At 48.1% G+C, this 20,857-nt stretch overlaps 1 protein-coding gene across 1 annotated transcript in view; it reads left to right on the top strand.

The window, feature by feature from the left end:
* The window catches only part of SLC38A8 (solute carrier family 38 member 8), a 41,116-nt gene that overhangs the window by 8,000 nt on the left and 12,259 nt on the right, over positions 1-20,857 (top strand). Inside the window, exons 4-5 of the mRNA XM_061138287.1 lie at positions 18,236-18,377; positions 19,148-19,249. Coding sequence (XP_060994270.1) covers positions 18,236-18,377; positions 19,148-19,249 — 244 coding nt within the window. The remainder of the gene's footprint in view (positions 1-18,235; positions 18,378-19,147; positions 19,250-20,857) is intronic.

The following is a 20,857-nucleotide window of genomic DNA, read 5'->3' as shown; positions in this document are numbered from 1 at the left end:
GTAAGATTTTGAGGTGCTTCACATTGAGAAGGATTCTGAGGGCCTGCTGTGTTGGGAAGAATCTGAGTGGCTGTTGTGTTGAGAATGATTCTGAGGCATGCCATGTTGATAAGGTTTGTGAGTGGATGCCATGTTGGTAAGAATTCTGAGGTGCTGCTGTGTTGAGAAGGATTCTGAGAACAATCTGAGGAACTGCCATGTTGGGAAGGATTCTTAGAGGCTGCTTTGTTTAGATGGATTCCTACGGGCTGTCATTTTGAGAAGGATTCTAAGGGTTGCTGTGTTGAGAAGAATCTTAGGGACTGCTGTGTTGATGAGAATTCTTAGTGGCTACCATGTTTGGAAGGATTCTGATGGTCAGTTGTGTCACAAGAATTCTGAGGGCTTTTGTGTTGAGAAGTATCTTAGGGGCTGCCATGTTGAGGACAGTTCAGAAGGGATGTCTTGTGAGATGGGTTCTGATGGCCTCTTTGTTAGGGGCTGCTGTGTTGAGAAGGATTCTGAGGTGCTACAGTATTGGGAAGGGTTCTGAGGGGCTGTCATATTGAAAAGATGCTGATTCAAATCCTCCTCCTGAGGATGCTTTGAATGCCTGCAGTTTGGGGAAGGATTCTGAGGGACTGTGATATTGAGAATTCCTAGCTGCTACCTTGTTGAGAAGTGTTCAGACGGCATGCAGTGTTGAAAGGAATCTTAGGGGATGTCCTGTTGGGTGGGATTCTGAGGGCCTCTGTGTTGAGAAGAATCTTAGGGGCTGCCTTACTGAGATGGTTCTGAGGGACTTCTGTGTTCAGAACGTTTTTTGAATGGCTACAGCATTGGGAAGGATCTAAGGTGCTGCCATATTGAGATGTTTCTGAAGTTTGATCCCTGGGTTGGGAAGATCTGGAGAAGGAAATGGCAACCCACTCCAGTAGTCTTGCCTGGAAAATCCCATGGACAGAGGAACCTGGTGGACTACAGTCCATGGGTCGGATAGAGCCAGACACGACTGAGTGATTTAACACACTGAGGGACTGCCATGTTGAAAATGATTTTGAGGGGCACCTGTATTGAGGATTGTGAATGGTTGCTTTTGGAGAAGGAAGTGAGAGGCTGACATATTAAGAGGATTCTGTGGGACTGCTGTGTTGGGAAGGATTCTGAGAGCAGCTATGATGAAAATTATTTTGAAAAACTGCATGTTGAGAAGGATTCTGAGGTTTTGTCTGTTGAGAAGAATACAAAGGGCCTGCAGTATTTGGAAGGATTCTGAGGGACTGCCATGCTGGGAAGGTTCTGATATGCTGCAATTTAGGTGGATCCTGAGGGCTATCGTGTGAGAAGGATTAGGGGGCTGTTGTGTTGAGACGGATCTGGAGGAGGGCTTCTGTGTTCAGAAGGATTCTGGGGGCTTTCTGTGTTGGGAAGGATCTGAAGGACTGCTGGGTTGAGAAAGATTCTGAGGGCCTTGTGTTTAGAAGAAGTTTAGGGGCTGCTGTATTTTGGAGAGTTCACGAGAGCTGCCCTATCGGGAAGGATCTGGGGGAGTGCTGTGTTGACAAGGATTTGAGGGGCTTTTGTATTGGGAAGTCTTCTGAGGGATGCCACGTGAGAGGCATTCTGAGGGGCTGCTATGTTGAGAGGAATTTGGGAGGGCTGGCTTGCTGAGGAGGATCTGAGGTGCTCCCTTGTTGAGAAGGATTCTCAGGGCCTGCAGTGTTGAGAAGAATATTAGAAACTTGAGAAGAATATTAGAAACTGCAATTTGGGAAGGATTCTGAGGGGCTGCCATGTCAGGATTTTGAGGGCTTTTGTATTGAGAAGTATTTTAGGGGCTTAGGATCAGAAGGGCTGCATTGTGAGATGGATTCTGATGACTTACGTGTTTAGAAGAATCTTAGGGGCTGCTGCGTTGAGAAGGATATGAGGAATTGCTGTGTTGAGAAGTATTCTGAGGGGTGCTGTGTTTAGATGTATTCTGAGGAGCTGCTGTGTGGAGAAAGATCCTTCATACCTCCCTGTGGAGCAGAAACTTAGGGTTTGCCATGTTGAAAAGGGTTTTGAGGGTGTGCAAGGTTGAGGAGGATCTGGGCAATGTCGTGTTGAGTAAGTTTTTGAGGTACTCCATATTGAGATGGATTCTCAGAACCTGCTGAGTTGGAAAGGATCTGAGAGGGCTGTTTTTTTGAGGATCTGAGTGGATTACATGTTGAGAAGGATCTGTGGGGCTGCTGTGTTAGGAATAATTCTTAGGTGCTGCTCTGTCCAGGATTCTGACGGGCTTCCATGTTGAGAATTTTGAGGGGCTGTTCTGTGAGGTGGATTCAGAGGAAGGACCTCTGTGTTAAGAAGAATTTTGTGAGCTGTCATGTTGAGGATTTGAGGGCCTGCTATTTTTAGAAGGCTTCTGAGAAGGTGCAGGGTTGAGGATCTGAGATAGTGTCATGTTGAATAATTTTTGAGGTGCTCCATGTTGAGAAGGATTCTGAGGGCAGCTGTATTGGAAAGGATCTGAGGAGTGTTGTGTTAACAATGGTTCTGAAAGTGTACCATGTTTCAAAGTATTTTGAGGGATGTGTGTTGAGCAGCATTCTGAGACGCTGCTCTTTTGTGGAGGATCTGAGGGACTGCCCTGTTGGGAAGGATCTGAGGGGCTGCCAAGTTGAAAAAGATTAGGCCTGCCTGTCCTGTTGAGGAGGATTCTGAGGTGCTGCCTTATTGAGAATTCTAAGTGGCTACTGTGTTGGAAGGATGTGAGATGCTGGTGTGTTGGGAAGGATTTGGGGGGAGCTACTGGATTGAGAAATATTCTGTGTGACTGCTGAGTTGAGGATTCTGAGGTGCTGCCATGTTTCAAAAGATTGTAAGGGGCTGTCGTGTTTAGAAGGATTCTAGGCTCCTCAAAATGTTGATAAGGATCTTAGAGGTAGCCATCTTTTGGAGGATTCTCAGGGCCTGCTGTGTTGAGAAGGATAGGCTACTGTGTTCAGAAGATCCTGAAAGCCTGTCATGTTGAGGAGGATTTCAAGCTGCTGCCTTGTTGAGAAGTGTTCTGAGGGCCTGTAGTGTATGGAAGGATTCTGAGGGTACAGTGTTAAGAAGGATCTGAAGGGCTACTGTGGTGAGAAGAATTTGGGGGGACCACTGTGTTGGGGAGGATTTGTGGTACTGCCATACCGAGAAAGTTCTGTGGTGCTGCAGTGTTGGGAAGGATTCTGAGGTGCCGCAATGTTCACAAGAATTCTGAGGGGCCTCAGTATTGAATCTTAGGGGCTGCCGTACTTTAGAGGATTCTAAGGGGCTGCTGCCATGTTGAGAAGGATCTGAGAGGCTACTGTGTTCACAAGGATTCAGAGGGGCTGCCATGTTGAAAATGATTATGAGGGACTGCTGTGTTGAGTAGAATCCTGAGGGGGTGCCATATCAGAAGGATTGTGAGTACCTCCATGTTGAGAAGAATCTTCGGATCTACATTGTTGTTCTGAGGGGCTTCTGTGTTCAGAAGGCTGCTGAAGGGCTATAGCACTGGAAAAGATCTGTGTTGCTACCATGTTGAGAAGGATTCTGGGTGACTGCTGTGTTGAGAAGGATCCTGAAGGGATGCCATGTTGAGAATTCTGAGTGGCTGATCTTTGGGAAGGAAGTGAGAGGTTGCTGTACTGAAAGGATTCTGAGGGACTGCTGTGTTAGGAAGAATTCTGAGGGCTTCTATGAGAAAAATTATTTTGAAGAGCTGCGGTTAAGAAGTTAAGGAGGATTCCAAGGTGCTGCCTTGTTGAGAAGGATACTGAGGGTCTGCAGTGTTTGGAACGATTTCATGGGACGGCTGTGTTGGGAAGGTTCTAAGATGCTGTGGTTTAGATGAAGGCTACTGAGTGAGAAGGATTCTAGGGGCTTTTGTGTTGAGAAGGATTCTGAGGGGCTGCAGGGTTGAGGAGGATCTGAAGCAGTGTCATTCTGAGTAAAATTTTGAGATGCTCCATGTTAGAGGGATTCCAAGGGCCTGTTGTGTTGGGAATGATCTGTGGGCTATTGAGAATGATTCTGAGGCAAGTGTGTTGGGAAGGTTTGTGAGCAGATGCTGTTAGTAAGAATTCTGAGAGGCTGCTGTGTTGAAAAGCATCTGAGGGTCCACCCTGTTGGGAGGGCTGGGTATTGAGGAGGATCTAAGGTGCTGCCTTGTTGAGAAGGATTCTGAGGGCCTGAAGTGTTCAGAAGGACCCGAGGGGCTGCCCCATTGGGAAAAATTCTCAGGGGGTGTAGTATTGAGAGGAAGAATGTTAGCAGCTGTGGGTTGGGAAAGGTTCTGAGGGGCTGCCATTTTGAGGAGGATTTGTAGGGCTCCATGTTGAGAAGAACTGTAGGAACTGCCATGCTAGGAAATATTCTGAGGGCCCCTGTGTTGATAAGAATCTTAGAAGGTGCTGTGTTTTGGAGGATTCTCAGGAGTTATAGGGGAGAAGGCAATGGCAACCCACTCCAGTACTCTTGCCTGGAAAATCCCATGGACGGAGGAGCCTCGTGGGCTACAGTCCGTGGGGTTGCTAAGAGTCAGACACGACTGAGCGACTTCACTTTCACTTTTCACTTTCATGCAATGGAGAAGGAAATGGCAACCCACTCCAGTGTTCTTGCCTGGAGAATCCCAGGGAGGGAGCCTGGTGGGCTGCCGTTTATGGGGTTGCACAGAGTCGGACACGACTGAAGCGACTTAGCAGCAGCAGCAGGAGTTATAGTGTAGAGAAGGATCTGAGGTGCTGCCATGTTGAGAAGATTTTCAGGGACTGGGGTGTTTGTTAAATGGATCCTTGAGAGGCTGCTGAATTGATGAGAGTTTTGAGGAGCAGCTGTTCTGCAAAGGATCTCAGATGCTACCATACTGAGAAAGATTTGTGTGCTGCTGTGTTAGGACAAATTCTGAGGCACAGCCTGTTTGGGAAGAGTTTTGAGGGTCCGCCTCATTGAGGAGGATTCTGTGGTGCCGAGGTGTTGTGAAGGACTCCAAGGGAATTCTTCTGAACTTCTCTGTGTTCAGAAGAATTTTAGGGGTTGCCATGTTTTGGAGGATTCTCAGAAGCTACTTATTGAGAAGGATCCTGAGGGCCTATAGTGTTTGAAAGAATTCTGTGGAGCGTCCATATTGTAAAGGATCTGAGTAGATGTGGTGTTGACAAGGATTCTGAATGGCTGTACTGTTGAGAAGGATCCTGAGGGGGGCTGCCACATTGGGAAGGATTCTCATGGATTGTCATGTCAGAAGGATTCTGAGGGCCTCAGTGTTGAGAAGAATCTTAGGGGCTGCCACGTTGGGAGGAATCTTAGCAGTTGCAGTGGTGGGAACGATTCTGAAAGGACTTCCATGTCAGAAGGATTCTGAGGGCCTTTGTGTTGTCAAGAATCTGAGGGGCTATGGTGTTGAGGAGGATTCTGAGATAGTATCACGATGAGTAAGATTTTGAGGTGCTCGTTGTTGAGAAGGATTCTGAGGGCCTGCTGTGTTGAGAAGGATTCTTAAAGCCTCCATGTGGAGCAGAACCTTCAGGGTTGCTTGTTGTAAAGGATCTGGGGGACTTCTGTGTTCAGAATGATTCTAAGGGGCTGCAGCATTGGGAGGGATCTGAAGTGCTGCCTTGTTGAGAAGGTTTCTGAGTTTCTGCTGAGTTTCTGGATATGAGGCGCCTGCTGTGTCACAAGGGTTGTGAGAATCTTAGGGGCTGCCGTGTTTAGAAGGAATTCTGAGGGTAGCTTTAAGGAGAACTGAGGTAGTGTCCTGTTGAGTATGTTTTTCAGGTGCTCCATGTTGAGAAGGATTCTGAGGGCTGTATTGGAAAGTATCTCATGGGCTGTTTTGTTGAGAATAATTCTGAGGCATGGCATGTTGGTAAGCATTCTGAGGTGCTACTGTATTGAGGAGGCTCTGAGGCGCTGCCATGTTAGGAAGGATTCTTAGGGGCTGCTGTGTCCAGAAGGATTGTGAGGGGCTTACATTTTGAGGAGGATTCTGGGGGGTTACCGTGTGAGGTGGATTCTGAGGACCTCCACGTTCAGGGGCTGTCATGTTGACAAGGATATTGTGCGCCTGCTGTGTTGAGAAGAATTCTGAGGGGCTGCTCTATTGAGGAAATATCTGAGAGGTGTATTAAGAGGGGTTCTGAGGACTGCTTGTTGCAAAGTATTCTGAGGGATATGTGGTGAGCAGCATTCTGAGAAGCTTCTATGTGGCAGAGGATCTGAAGGGCTGTCATATCAAGAAGGATCTGGGGTGCTACCATGTTGAAAAGGATCTAGGTGCCTCTGTGCAGAGGAGGATTCTAAGAGGATGCCATGTTGAGAAGGATCTGTGGGCTGCTGTGTTGGGATGGATCCTGAGGAACTGCCTGTATGAGAAGAGTTCTGAGATGCTGTGGTGTTGAGAAGAATTCTGAGGTGCTGCAATGTTGAGAAGGGTTCTGAACAGCTGCTGTGTTGAGAAAGATCTGATGTAGTGTCATTGAGGGGCTACCATATTAGGAAGGACCTGAGGTACTGCCATGTTGAGAAGGATTTTGAGGGGCCAGATTATTTAGATGGAACGTTGAGGAGCTCCTAAGTTGATGAGGGTTTTAAGGGACAGCTGTTTTGCAAAGGATCTCAGCTGCTGCCATGCTGAGAAGGATCTAGGTGCTTCCGTGTAGAGGAAGATTCTGAGAAGATGCCATGTTGAGAAGGTTCTGTGACTGCTATGTTGGATAGATTCTGTGGAACTGCCTGTTTGGGAAGAGTTTTGAGGGGCTGCTGTGTTAAGAAGGTATCTGAGTGACTGTGATATTGGGTAGGATTTTGAGGGCCTCTGTGTTGAGAATAATTTTAGGGGCTGCCGTGTTTCTGAGGATTCTCAGAAGCTGCTGTGTTGAGATGATTCTGAGGGGCTGCCTTGTTGAGAAGGACACTGCGGACCTGTAGTTTTCAGAAGGATTCTGTGGGGCTGCCATATTGGGAAGATTCTAAGGTGATGTGATTAAGAAGGATTCTGAGTGGTTATCCTGATGAAAAGAATCCTGTGGGCCTTCCTCATGGGTTGGATTTTCACGGTTTCCTGTGGTGGAAGGAAGGATTTTGAGGGCCTCAGTGTTGAGAAGAATCTTAGGGGCTGTCATGTTGTGAAGAATCTGAGGGGCTGTGGTGTTGAGAAGGATGCTGAGGTACTGTCATGTTGAGTAAGATTTTGAGGTGCTTCACATTGAGAAGGATTCTGAGGGCCTGCTGTGTTGGGAAGAATCTGAGTGGCTGTTGTGTTGAGAATGATTCTTAGGCATGCCATGTTGGTAAGGCTTGTGAGTGGATGCCATGTTGGTAGGAATTCTGAGGTGCTATTGGGTTGAGGAGGATTCTGAGGGAATTACATGTTGAGAAGGATTTGAGTGGCTGCCATGTTGGGAGGGATTCTGAGGGCTTCAGTTCAGTTCAGTTAAGTCGCTCAGTTGTGTCCAACTCTTTGTGACCCCATGAATCACAGCATGCCAGGCCTCCCTGTCCATCACCAACTCCCGGAGTTTACTCAAACTCATGTCCATTGAGTTGATGATGCCATCCAACCATCTCATCCTCTGTCGTCCCCTTCTCCTCCTGCTCCCAATCCCTCCCAGCATCAGGGTCTTTTCCAATGAGTCAACTCTTCACATCAGGTGGCTAACCTATTGGAGTTTCAGCTTCAGCATCAGTCCCTCCAGTGAACACCCAGGACTGACCTTCTTTAGGATGGACTGGTTGGATCTCCTTGCAGTCCAAGGGACTCTCAAGAGTCTTCTCCAACACCACAGTTCAAAAGCATCAATTCTTCAGTGCTCAGCTTTCTTTAGACTCCAACTCTCACATCCATACATGACTCCTGGAAAAACCATAGCCTTGACAAGACGAACTTTTGTTGGCAAAGTAATGTCTCTGCTTTTTAAAATGCTATCTAGGTTGGTCATAACTTTCTTTCCAAGGAGTAAGTGTCTTTTAATTTCATGGCTGCAATCACCATCTACAGTGATTTTGGAGCCCCCCAAAATAAAGTCTAACACTGTTTCCACTGTTTCCCCTTCTATTTCCCATGAAGTGATGGGACCAGATGTCATGATCTTAGTTTTCTGAATGTTGAGCTTTAAATGAACTTTTTCACTCTCCTCTTTCACTTTCATCAAGAGGCTTTTTAGGTCTTCTTCACTTTCTGCCATAAGGGTGGTGTCATCTGCATATCTGATGTTATTGATATTTCTCCCGGCAATCTTGATTCCAGCTTGTGCTTCTTCGAGCCCAGTGTTTCTCATGATGTACTCTGCATGTAAGTTAAGTAAGCAGGGTGACAATATACAGCCTTGATGTACTCCTTTTCCTATTTGGAAGCAGTCTGTTGTTCCATGTCCAGTTCTAACTGTTGCTTCCTGACCTGCATACAGGTTTCTCAAGAGGCAGGTCAGGTGGTTTGGTAATCCCATCTCTTTCAGAGTTTTCCACAGTTTGTTGTGATCCACACAGTCAAAGGCTTTGGCATAGTCAATAAAGCAGAAATAGATGTTTTTCTCTCTTACTTTTTCAGTGATCCAGTGGATGTTGGCAATTTGATCTCTAGTTCCTCTGCCTTTTCTAAAACCAGCTTGAACATCTGGAAGCTCAAGGTTCACGTATTGCTGAAGCCTGGCTTGGAGAATTTTGAGCATTCCTTTACTAGCGTGTGAGATGAGTGCAATTGTGCGGTAGTTTGAGCATTCTTTGGGATTGCCTTTTTTTGGGACTGGAATGAAAACTGACCTTTTCCAGTTCTGTGGCCACTGCTGAGTTTTCCAAATTTGCTGGCATATTGAATGCAGCACTTTCACGGCATCATCTTTTAGGATTTGAAATAGCTCAACTGAAATTCCATCACCTCCACTAACTTTGTTCGTAGTGATGCTTTCTAAGGCCCACTTGACTTCACATTCAAGGATATCTGGCTGTAGGTGAGTGATCATATTGTCGTGATTATCTGGGTCATGAAGATCTTTTTTGTACAGTTCTTCTGTGTATTCTTGCCACCTCTTAATATCTTCTGCTTCTGTTAGGTCCCTGCCATTTCTGTCCTTTATCGAACCCATCTTTGCATGAAATGTTCCCTTGGTATCTCTGATTTTCTTGAAGAGATCTCTAGTCTTTCCCATTCTGTTGTTTTCCTCTATTTCTTTGCATTGATCCCTGAGGAAGGCTTTCTTATCTCTCCTTGCTATTCTTTGGAACTCTGCATTCAAATGGGAATATCTTTCCTTTTCTCCTTTGCTTTTTACTTCTCTTCTTTTCACAGCTATTTGTAAGGTCTCCTCAGACGACCATTTTGCCTTTTTGCATTTCTTTTCCATGCGGATGTTCTTGATCCCTGTCTCCTGTACAATGTCACAAACCTCCATCCATAGTTCTTCAGGCACACTGTCTAGCAGATCTAGTCCCTTAAATTTATTTCTCACTTCTGCTGTATAGTCATAAGGGATTTGATTTAGGTCATACCTGAATGGTCTAGTGGTTTTCCCTACTTTCTTTAATTTAAGTCTGAATTTGGCAATAAGGAGTTCATGATCTGAGCCACAGTCAGCTCCCGGTCTTGTTTTTGCTGAGGGCTTAAGAATGCTTAATTCTGAGTGTTAAGAAGCATCTTAGGGGCTGCCATGTTGAGGAAGATTAGAAAGAGTGCCTTTTGAGATGGATCCCGATGGCCTCTTTGTTTAGAAGATTGTTGGGGGCTGCTGTATTGAGAAGGATCTGAGGAGTAGCTGTGTTGAAAGAATTCTGAGAGGTGCTTTGTTTAGATGTATTCTGAGGGGTTGCTTTCTCGGGAAGGATTCTTAGTGCCTCCATGTAGAGCAGAATCGTAGGGGCTGCCATGTTGAGAAGGATTTAAGGGACTATGTTTGGGATGATTTGTGCTGCTGCCGTATTGAGAAGGTTCTGAGGTACCAGAGTGTTGCAAAGGATTCTAAGGGGCTGCAGTGTTCACAAGGATTATGAGGGACCTGAATGTTGAAAAGAATCTTAGGAGCTGCTATGCTTTAGAGGATACTAAGGGTCTGCCATGTTGAGAAGGATTTGAGGAGTTGCTGTGTTCAGAAGGATTCAGAGGGGCTGCCATGTTGAAAATGATTATGAGGGACTGCTGTGTTGAGTAGAATCCTGAGGGGGTGCCGTATCAGAAGGATTGTGAGTACCTCCATGTTGAGAAGAATCTTAGGGTCTACCTTGTGATGGTTCTGAGGAGCTTCTGTGTTCAGAAGGCTGCTGAAGGGTGATAGCATTGGGAAGCATCTGTGGTGCTGCCATGTTGAAAATGATTTTGAAGGGCTGCTGTGTTGAGGATTCTGAATGGCTGATCTTTGGGAAGGAAGTGAGGGGTTGCCATATTGAGAAGATTTTGTGGGGCTGCTGGGTTGGGAAGGATTCTGAGGGCTTCTATAAAGAAAATTATTCTGAAGACCTGCTGTGTTAAGGAGGATTCTGAGGTGCTGCCTTGTTGAGAAGGATACCGAGGGCCTGCAGTGTTGGGAAGGATTTCATGGGACTGGCATGTTGGGAAGGTTTTATAATGCTGTGGTTTAGATGTATCCTGAGGCCTACTGTGTAAGAAGGATTCTAGGGGCATTTGTGTTGAGAAGGATGTGGGTGACTTCTGTGTTCAAAAGGATTCTGAGGGGCTTCAGTGTTGAGGAGGATCTGAGGCAGTGGAGTAAGTCATTTTGAGTAAGATTTTGAGATCCTCCATGTTAAAAAGGATTCCAAGGACCTGTTGTGTTGGGAAGAATCGGTGAAGTTGTTGTGTTGAGAATGATCCTGAGGCATGTGTGTTGGGAAGGATTGTGAGCAGATGTTGTTAGTAAGAATTCTGAGAGGCTACTGTGTGAAAAAGATTTGAGGGTCCACCACATTGAGAAGAATTTGGGAAGGCTTGATGTTGAGGATCTAAGGTGCTGCCTTGTTGAGAAGGATTCTGAGGGCCTGCAGTGTTCAGAAGGACCTGAGGGGCTACCTCATTGGGAACAATTCTCAAGGGATGTAGTATTGAGAAGAATGTTAGCAACTACCATTTGGGAAGGATTCTGAGGGGCTGCCATTTTGAGGAGGATCTGAGGGGCTACCATGTGAGAATGATTCTAGGGGGCTCCATGATGAGAAGAATTGTAGGAGCTGCCATGCTGGAAGTATATTGAGGGCCTCGATGTTGAGAAGAATCAGGAGGTGCTGTGTTTTGGAGGATTCTCAGGAGCTGTGGTATAGAGGAGGATCTAGGTGCTGCCATGTTCAGAAGGATTTTGAGGGGCTCTGGTGTTCAGATGGATCTTTGAGAGGCTGCTGAATTGATGAGGGCTTTGAGTGGTGCCTGGTGGTGGTTTAGTCACTGAGTCATGTCCGACTCTTGTGACCCCATGGACTATAGCCTGCCAGGCTCCTCTGTTCATGGGATTCTCCAGGCAAGAATACTGAAGTGGGTTGCCATTTCCTTCTCCAGGGGATCTTCCCGACCCAGGAATCAAACCTGGGTCTCCTGCATTGCAGGCAGATTCTTCACCGACTGAGCTATGAGGGAAGCCCAATTATTAAAGATGCAAAGGATCTCAGATGCTACCATACTGAGAAAGATTATGTGCTGCCGTGTTGGGACAGTTTCTGAGGCATGGCCCGTTTGGGAAGAGTTCTGATGGGCTGCCATGTTGAGGAGGATTCTGACTATCGCCATGTACAGAAGAATTTTAGGGGTTGCTGTGTTTTGGAGGATTCTCAGAAGCTGTTGTGTTGAGAAGGACACTGAGGACCTGTAGTGTTTGAAAAGATTCTGTGGGGCTGCCATATTGTGAAGGATCTGAGTAGACGTGGTGTTGATAAGGATCTGAGTGACTGTCCTTTGAGAAGGACCCTGAGGGGACTGCTGTGTCAGAAGGATTCTGAGGGCCTCAGTGTTGAGAAGAATCTTAGACGCTGCCATGATGGGAATAATCTTAGCTGCTGCAGTGGTGGGAATGATTCTGAAGGGCTGCCATGTCAAAAGGATTCTGAGGGCTTTTGAGTTATGAAGAATTAGAGAGGCTGCGGTGTTAAGGGCTCTTCTGAGATAGTGTCATGTTGAGTAGATTTTGAGGGCCTGTGTGTTGGGAAGGATTCTTAGGGGCTGCTGCATTTAGGTGGATTCCTGTGGGCTGTCATTTTGAGGAGAATTCTAGGGGCTGCCATGTTGGGAAGAATCTTAGCCACTGCTGTGTTGATGAGAATTCTGAGTGGCTCCCACATTGGGAAGTATTCTGATAGGCTGCCATGTCAGGTTTCTGAGGGCTTTTATTTTGTGAAGTATCTTAGGGGTTACCATCTTAAGAAGTAACAAACGGGCTACCTGGCGAGATGGATTCTGATGGTCTCTGTGTTTAGAATAATCTTAGGGGCTGCTGTGTTAAGAAAGATTCTTAGAGTCTCCATGTGGAGCAGAATATTTGGGAATGCTGTTGAGAAGAATCTGGGGGACTTCTGTTCAGAATGACTTCTGTTCCCAATGCAGCATTGGGAAGGATCTGAAGTGCTGCCTTGTTGAAAAGGTTTTTCTGAGTTTCTGCTGTGTTTGGAAGGATATAAGGGAGCCACTGTGTCAAATGGATTGTGAGGATTTCTGTGTTGATGAGTTCTTAGGGGCTGCCATGTTGAGAAGGATTCTGAGGGACTGCTGTGTTGGGAAAGATTCTGAGGGCCTGCAGTTTGGTGAAGGATTCTGAGGTGCTGCTATATAGAAAATAATCCTGAAGGGCTGCTATGTTGAGCAGCATTCTGATCCGCTGTCATGATGAGCATTCTGAGTGGCTACTGTGTGAAAAAGATTGTGAGAGCTTTTGTGTTGATAAGAATCTCATGTGCTGCCATGTTGAGGTGGGGCTAATCTGTTGAGAAGGATTCTCTGAGCCTCCATGTTTTGAAGATTCTTAGAGGTTGCTGTGTTGGGAGGGATCTGAGACCTGGTTGTGTTGGTAAGCATTGTGAGGTGCTGCCATGTTGAACAGGATTCTGAGGGGCTGCCATATTGATAAGAATTCTGAGGGGCTGCCGCATTGAAAATGTTCTGTGGAGTTGCTGTGTTGAGAAGGATTCTGAGTAGCTGCCTCACTGGGAAGGATATGAGGGGCTGTTCTAGAGGATTCTGAGGGGATGCAGTGTTGAGGTGGATTCTGAAGAGTTGCCATATTGAGGAGGATTCTGAGGTGCTGCCTTATTGAGAAGAAATCTAAGTGGCTGCTGTGTTGGAAGGATGTGAAGGGCTGCCATGTTGAGAAGGATTTGGGGCTGCTGGGCTGAGAAGTGTTCTGTGTGGCTGCTGTGTTGAGGAGGATTCTGAGGTTCTGTCTTATTGAGATGACTCTGAGATTCTGCCATGTTTAGAATGATTGTAATGAGCTGCCATATTCAGAAGGATTCTGGGGGCCTCCGTGTTAAGAGGGCTCTTAGAGGCTGCCATCCTTTAGAGAATTCTCAGAAGGATATGAGGACTGCTGTATTCAGAAGATTCTGAAATTCTGCCATGTTGAAAGTGATTTTGAGGGGCTGCATATTAAGGGGGATTCTGAGCTGCTGTCTTGTTAAGTATTCTGAGAGCCTGCAGTGCTGAAAAGAATCTTAGTGGGTGCTGTACTTTGGAGGATTCTCACAGGCTGCCATGTTGAGAAGGATCGGAGGAGCTGCTTTGTTCAAAAGGATTGTGAGGGGCTGCCATGTTGAAAATGATTTTGAGGGGCTGTGTGTTGGGAAGCATCCTGAGGGGTTGCCATGTTGGAAAGGCTTGTGAGGAGCTATGTGTTGGAAAGGATTCTGAGGGCTTCCATGTTGAGAAGAATGTTAGGGGCTGCCATGTAGAGATGTTCTGATGGTTTTAATTTCTGTGTTCAGAAGGCTGCTGCAGGGCTATAGCATTGGGAAGGATCTGAGGTGCTGCCATGTTGAAAATGATTTTGACAGGTGGTTGTGTTGAGGATTCTGAATGGCTGCTCTTAGGGAAGGAAGTGAGGGACTGCTGCATAGAGTAGTTTCTGAGGAGCTGCTCTGATGGGAAGGATTCTGAGGAACTACCTGTTTGGGAAGAGTTCGAAGGACTTCTGTGTTGAGAAGGATTCTGAGAAGTTACGGTGTTGGGAAGTATTCTGAGGGCCTCTCTGTTGAGAAGAATTTTTAGGGGCTGCTGTGCTTTAGAGGATTCTCAGAAGCTGCTGTGTTGAGAAGATTCTGATGGGCTGATGTGTTGAGAAGGACACTGAGTGGCTGTAGTATTTGGAAGGATTCTGTGGGCTGCCATATTGGGAAGGATCTGAGGAGATGTGGTGTTGAGAAGGATTTTGAGTGGCTGTCCCATTGAGAAGGATCCTGAAGGACTTCCTCATGGATTGCTTTGTCAGAAGGATTCTGAGGGGCCTCAGTATTGAGAATAATTTTAGGGGCTGCCATGTTGGGAAGAATCTTAGCAGCTGTGGTGGCGAGAATGATTCTGAAAGGCTGCGATGTCAAAAAGATTCTGAGGGCTTTTGTGGTGTGAAGAATCTGACAGGCTGCTGTATTTAGGAGAATTCTGAGGTAGTGTCATGTTGAGTAAGATTTTAAGGTGCTCTCTGTTGTAAAGGATGCTGAGAGCCTGCTGCATTGGAAAGGATATGAGTGGCTGTTGTGTTGACAATGATTCTGAAGTATGTTGTGTTGGTAGGCATTCTGAGGTGCTGCTGTGTTGAGGAGGATCTGACTGGATTACGTGTTGAGAATGATCTGAGGGGCTGCTCCGTGTTAGGAAGGATTCTTAGGGGCTGCTGTGTTCAGAAGGATTTTGAGGAGCTTTCATGTCAATGAGGATTCTGAGGGGCAGCTGTATTGGGAAAGGATCTGAGAGGTGTTGTCAAAAGGATTCTGATGGCCTGCCAAGTTGCAAGGTATCCTGAGGGATGTGTGTTGAGCAGCATTCTCAGAAGCTGTTCTGTTGTGGAGGATCTGAGGGGCTGCCAAGTTGAGAAGGATTGTACCTGCCTGTCCTGTTGAGGAAGATTCTGAAGTGCTGCATTATTGAGAAGAATTCTCAGTGGCTGCTGTGTTTAGAAGGATTCTGGGGGCCTCAAAATGTTGAGAAGAATCTTAGAAGCTGCCATCCTTTGGAGGATTCTCAGGGGCTGCTGTGTTGGAAAGGATAGGAGGGCTGCTATGTTCAGAAGATCTTGAGAGGCTGCCGTGTTGAAAATGGTATTGAGCAGCTACCATGTTGAGGAGGATTCTGAGCTGCCACCTTGTTGAGAAGGATTCTGAGGGCCTCAGTGTTTGGAAGGATTCTGAGGGTGCTGTGTTGAGAAGAATCTGAAGAGCTACTGTGTTGAGAAGAGTTTGAGAGACTACTGTGTGGAGAAGGAATTGGCATCCCACCCCAGTATTCTTGTCTGAAGAATCCCAAGGACAGAGAAGCCTGGTGGGCTACGTCTGAAGGGTCACAAAGAGTCAGACATGACTGAACGACTAAGCACAAGCATCCTGTGTTGAAGAGGATTTGTGGTGCTGCCATCCTGAAAAGGATTCTGAGGTGCCGTTGTATTGGGAAGCATTCTAAGGGCCTACAGTGTTCACATGGATTCTATAGGCCTCAGTGTTGAAAATAAACTTAGGGGCTGCCGTACTTTAGAGGATTCTCACTTGCTGCCGTGTTGAGAAGGATCTGAGCGCTGCTGTGTTCAGAAGGATTCAGAGGTGCTGCCATGTTAAAAATGATTTTGAGGGGCTGCCATGTCGAGAAGCATACTGAGGGTTTGCAGTGTTTGGAAGCATTCTGTGGGACTGCCATGTTGGCAAGGTTTTGAGGTACTGTGGTTTAGATGGATCTTGAGGGCTACCGTGTGAGAATTATAGAGGCTGTGGTTTTGAGAAAGATCTGGTGGGCTTTTGTGTTCAGAAGGATTCTGAGGGGCTGAGGGTTAAGGAGGATTCTGAGGTAGTGTTGAGCTGAATAAGATTTTGAGCTGTTCCATGTTGAGAAGGATTCTGAGGGTCTGTTGTGTTGGGAAGGATCTGTGGAGCTTTTGTGTTGAGAATGATTCTGAGGCATGTGTGTTGGGAAGGTTTTGTAAGTGGATGCCATGTTGGTAAGCATTTTGAAGGCCTGTAGTTTTGAGGAAGATTCTGAGGGGCTGTTATGTTGGGAAGAATTCTGAGGAGCTGCCATATTCAGAGGCCCTCTGTGTTGAGAAGTATCTTATGGGCTGCCTTGCTTTGAAGGATTTTCAGGGGGTCCTATGTTTGAAAGATTCTGAGATGCTGCTGTGCTGAGGAGGATTCTGAGGGGCTTCCCTGTCAGAAGGATTTTAAGTATCTCAGTGTTGAGAAGAATCTTAGGAGCTGTTATGCTGGGGAGATCTGAGAGCCTCTTTGTTGGGAGAAATCTGGGACTGCCCTGTGTTGGCGGATTCTCAGAAGCCAATGTATTGGGAAGGATCTGAGGGGCTGCTGTGTTTAGAAGAATTCTGAGAGGCTGCCATGTTAGGAAGGATCTGAGGTGCTGGCATGTTAAGGATTTTGAGAGGCTGGAGTATTTAGACAGATCCTTGAGCAACTGCCGAGTTGATGAGGGTTTTGAGGGGCAGCTATTTTGCAAAGGATCTCAGATGCCCCCATTCTGAGAGGGATCTATGTGCTGCTGTGTTGCGGATTCTGAGGTACTACCTGTTTGGGAAGAGTTCTGAGGGGCTACTGTGTTGAGAAGGATTCTGAGGTGCTGTAGTGTTGGTGGGGATTCTGAGGGCCTCCATGTTGAGAAGAATTTTGGGGGCTGCCGAGTTTTGGAGGATTCTCAGAAGCTGCTGTGTTGAGAAGATTCTGAGTGGTTGTCCTGTTGAGAAGGATCCTGAAGGGTTGCCATATTGGGAAGGATTCCCAAGGCCTGCTGTGTGAGAAGGATTGTGAGAGCCTCAGTGCTGAGAAGAATAGTAGGTGTCGCCATGTTAGGAAGAATCTTAGCAGCTGCAGTGGTGGGAACAATTCTGAATGGCGGCCATGTCAAAAGGTTTCTGAAGGCTTTTGTGTTGTCAAGAATCTGAGGGGCTGTGGTGTTCAGGAGGATTCTGAGATAGTGTCATGTTGAGTAAGATTTTGAGGTGTTCCATGTTGACAGGGATTCTAAGGACCTGCTGTGTTGGGAAGGACCTGAGGGGCTGTTGTGTTGAGAATGATTCTGAGGCATGCCATGTTGGTAAGAACTTTGAAGTGCTGCTGTGTTGAGGAGTATCTGTGTGGATTACAAGTTGAGAAGGATCTGAGGGCCTCCTGTGTTGGGAAGGATTCTTAGGGGCTGCTGTGTTTAGATGGATTCTGAGGGGCTATCATTTTGAGAAGATCTTAGGGATTGTTGTGTTGAGAATTCTGAGTTGCTGCTGCGTCAGAAGGATTCTGAGGGCTCTTGTGTTGAGAAGTATCTTCGGGGCTGCCACGTTAAGAAGTATCAGAAGAGCTGCGTGGTGAGACAGATTCCGATGGCCTCTGTGTTTAAAAGAATCTTAGGGGCTGCTCTGTTGAGAAGGATTTGGAGAGGGTTCAGGGTTGAAGAGTATTTGAGGTAGTGTTGTGTTGAGTATGTTTTGGAGGTGCTCCATGTTGAGGATTGTGGGAGCCTGCTGTGATGGGAAGGGTCTGAGGGGCTGTTTTGCTAAGAGTGATTCTGAAGCATGCCATGTTAGTAAGAATTCTGAGATGCTGCTGTGTTGAGGATGATTCTGAGGGCTGCTATGATGAAAATGATTTTGAAGAGCTGCCGTGTTGAGGAGGATTCTGAGTTGCTGCCTTGTTGAGAAGGATATTGAGGGCCTTCAGTGTTTGGAAGGATTCTGAGGGACTGCCATGTTGGGAAGTTTCTGAGGTGTTGTGACTTAGGTGGACCCTGAGGGCTACTGTGTGAGAAGGATTCTAGGGGCTGTTGTGTTGAGAAGAATGTGGGTGGCTTCTGCTTTCAGGAGGTTTCTGAAGGGGTGCAGTGTTGAGGGGGGTCTAAGGTAGTGTGGAGTTGAGTAAGATTTTGAGGTTGAGAAGGATTCCTAGGATCTGTCATTTGGGGAAGGTTTCAGGCTCAGGTGGCAGATCCCCAAGGGCCCGCAGCCTGTGTGATGTGGAGCAGAAGCAGCTAGCTCAGCCCCGCCCTAATTCCCCTCCTCCACTCGGGCCATCTAATAATGGGGTCACCCTGGGGCGGGCTCTCGGGGCTCGCTGCCTCTCCTTCCCTCCCTCCCCGCAGTGTGGGACTTCCTCCTTTCCGGCGCCCCGCCGGCCCCCCAGCCCTGGTACACCGACGAGCGCTTCACCCTGACCCTGCTCTGCGCGATGGTCATCCTGCCCCTCTCCACGCCGCGGGAGATCGGCTTCCAGAAACACACAAGGTACGGGCTGCAGACCCCTCCTGGGGGCAAGAGCTGGGGCTGGGTCCCCACCTTGGCTGGCGATTGGGGGTGGTTTCTGTCCACCTGGGATAGGGGAGCTGCCAGCATGGTTCTTCCCATTGGGAGAAGAGGAAAGAAATGTTAAATTACGAAAGTCATTCGTGTGCATGATAGAAAATACAGATAAACAGAAAAGAAAATTGCCTGTAATAACAGGGCCTCCATTTTGTTAGCTAATGATCGCAGGCTTTTTCTGCACCCACACACACACAGACAGGCACGGAGACACACACACACTTTCTTCATTTCACAGTCTGAGGCTGCACATATACTTTTGAGAAAATAAAGTCTGGCAAAAACCTTCACACAAGTGTGCCGCCCACCTTTCCCTGCCGTGGAGAGCAGTGGAGCCAAGAAACAGCGGGCAGGACCCCAGAGCCCCCGGGCGCCCCCAGCCCTCTCCAGCCGGTCCTTCTGCACGCTGTGGCTGCTTAGATGCTGGATCCCAGGGGCTGTGTGGCTGTTGCTGGAGAGGAGGGGCGCCCGTAGTGATCACAGCCTCACAGGTCCCGCTGCCTGGCATGAGGGTGTCCCCGCCTGGAATGCCCTTCCTGCTGTCCCCATTGTACAGATAATCGGGGCCCAGACAGGAAGAACTTGCCCGGCCCCTTGCCAGTGTGGGCCGAGTTCACACCGAGACCTGCCCTGTATGGCTCCCCAGGCCCTGCCTCACCGTGGTTGCCCCCTGATGCCGCACTCTCGTGTGTTAGCATCCTAGGCACCCTGGCCGCCTGCTACCTGGCCCTGGTCATCGTGGCGCAGTACTACCTGAGGCCCCAAGACCTCGCCCGTGAGCCCCGCCTGGCGTCCAGGTGGGTCTGGGGATGGCTTCCGGGGGCTTCTGCGAGGGGCGAGGGCAACTTACCCACCCTCCGTGGTTTGCACAGAGCCCTGGCTCATCTCATGAAATTCTTCAGGTCTCTGATGCGGTAGAGCTCAGCAAAAGCTCCTTTCCTTGTTCAGAACCACTCAGCTGCTGCTAGTGAGGACAGGGTGAGGGACATGGAAGAACTACATACCCCGTCAGCTGGGGGCTCCTGGGCTGTTGCAGATGTGCCCCACAGCATGGAAGCAACAGAACCAGCCAGCAAGATGCGGAGGCCAGAGAGGCCTGAGCAAGGCCAGAGAGGCCTGAGCGAGGCCAGAAGTGGAGGAATCCTGTAGGGATTTGGAGCTGCCGGGAGGACTGCCATTTTGCATGGAAGCCATGTCAGGGTTTTGATCACAGCCCAGCCTTGAAATCAAATCTGGTGGCAGGCCAGCTCCAGGGGCCTGTGACCTGTGACGTCACCCAGGCTCAGAAGGGCCCCGCCCTTGGTTTAACACCCTGCTGTCACCATCTTGAGATTCTTCATGGCTCCTGAACAAGGGCCAGCATGTTCATTTTGCACGTGGTCCCACAAATCCAGGAGAGGCAGGTCCTTCCTGTCCCCTCAGTGTCCTGAGCTGCCAGCGCTCTTTGGTGCTCCTTGGCCTGCGGGGTGTGGACCCTCCTGGAGAATAGATCAGAGGTGGAGCAGGAGAGAGAGGAGAGTCTGGGGTGACTCTGAGCTTTGAGCAGGGGGACGGAGGGCCATGCTGTTTCCTGGACTATGTGGGATGGGGAGGAGCAGGTGGCTGAGGGAGGGTTTTGGTGGGGACATGTTAGGTGGGAAAGGCTTTGAGACACTAAAGGCATCAGGGAGCTGTCAGATTGGAGTTCAGAGAGGCCCCGGCTGGAAGGAGAAATGTCAGCCCAGAGGTGGCATGCAAGGGCTGTGTGAAAACTGTAACAGCCAGTGGTCCTCCACCCAGTCCTGGGGGCCCAGGAGAGGATTGGCAAGTCGGGAGCACTGTTCGCCTCCTGGAGCTGCTTGTTCTACCACAAACTGGGAGGCTGAAAGCAGCAGAAATCCCTCCCCGTGGTTCTGGAAGCTAGAAACTGAATATGAAGGTGTCGGCAGGGTTGCGCTCCCTCAGGAGGCTCTGAGGAGGGTCCTTGCTGCCCCCTCAGTGTCCTGAGCTGCCAGCCCTCTTTGGTGCCCCTTGGCCTGCAGGCGCTTCACTCCAGCCTCAGCACCATCCTGACACGGCTCTCCCTGGGTATGTGTTTTCTCTTCCTTTAAGGGCACCAATCGTTGGATCAACTCCCAGCCTGCTCCAGTATGACTGCGTCTTAATTTAACCAGTTATATCTACAAAGACCCTTTTTCCAAATAAAGTTTCATTCTGAGATTCCCAGGGGATATAAATTTGGGGGTGGGGGCAGTCACTATAAGCCCAGGACAGATGATGATAGAAGCTGGATCTCAGAGGTCAGTGAGCAAAATTTCAAGAATTTTAGAGTGTTCATCACCACTGCTCCTGGGTCACATGGGACTGAGCCCTGGCGCTGGATTTAGCCACAGAGGCCAGTCTTGATGTGGCTGAGTCTCGTCAGG

Source organism: Dama dama, chromosome 4 (genome assembly GCF_033118175.1).
Source record: "Dama dama isolate Ldn47 chromosome 4, ASM3311817v1, whole genome shotgun sequence".
Lineage (NCBI taxonomy): Eukaryota > Metazoa > Chordata > Mammalia > Artiodactyla > Cervidae > Dama > Dama dama.
The sequence above is the reverse complement of the archived record's forward strand: the minus strand, read 5'-3'. Positions and strand labels throughout refer to the sequence as shown.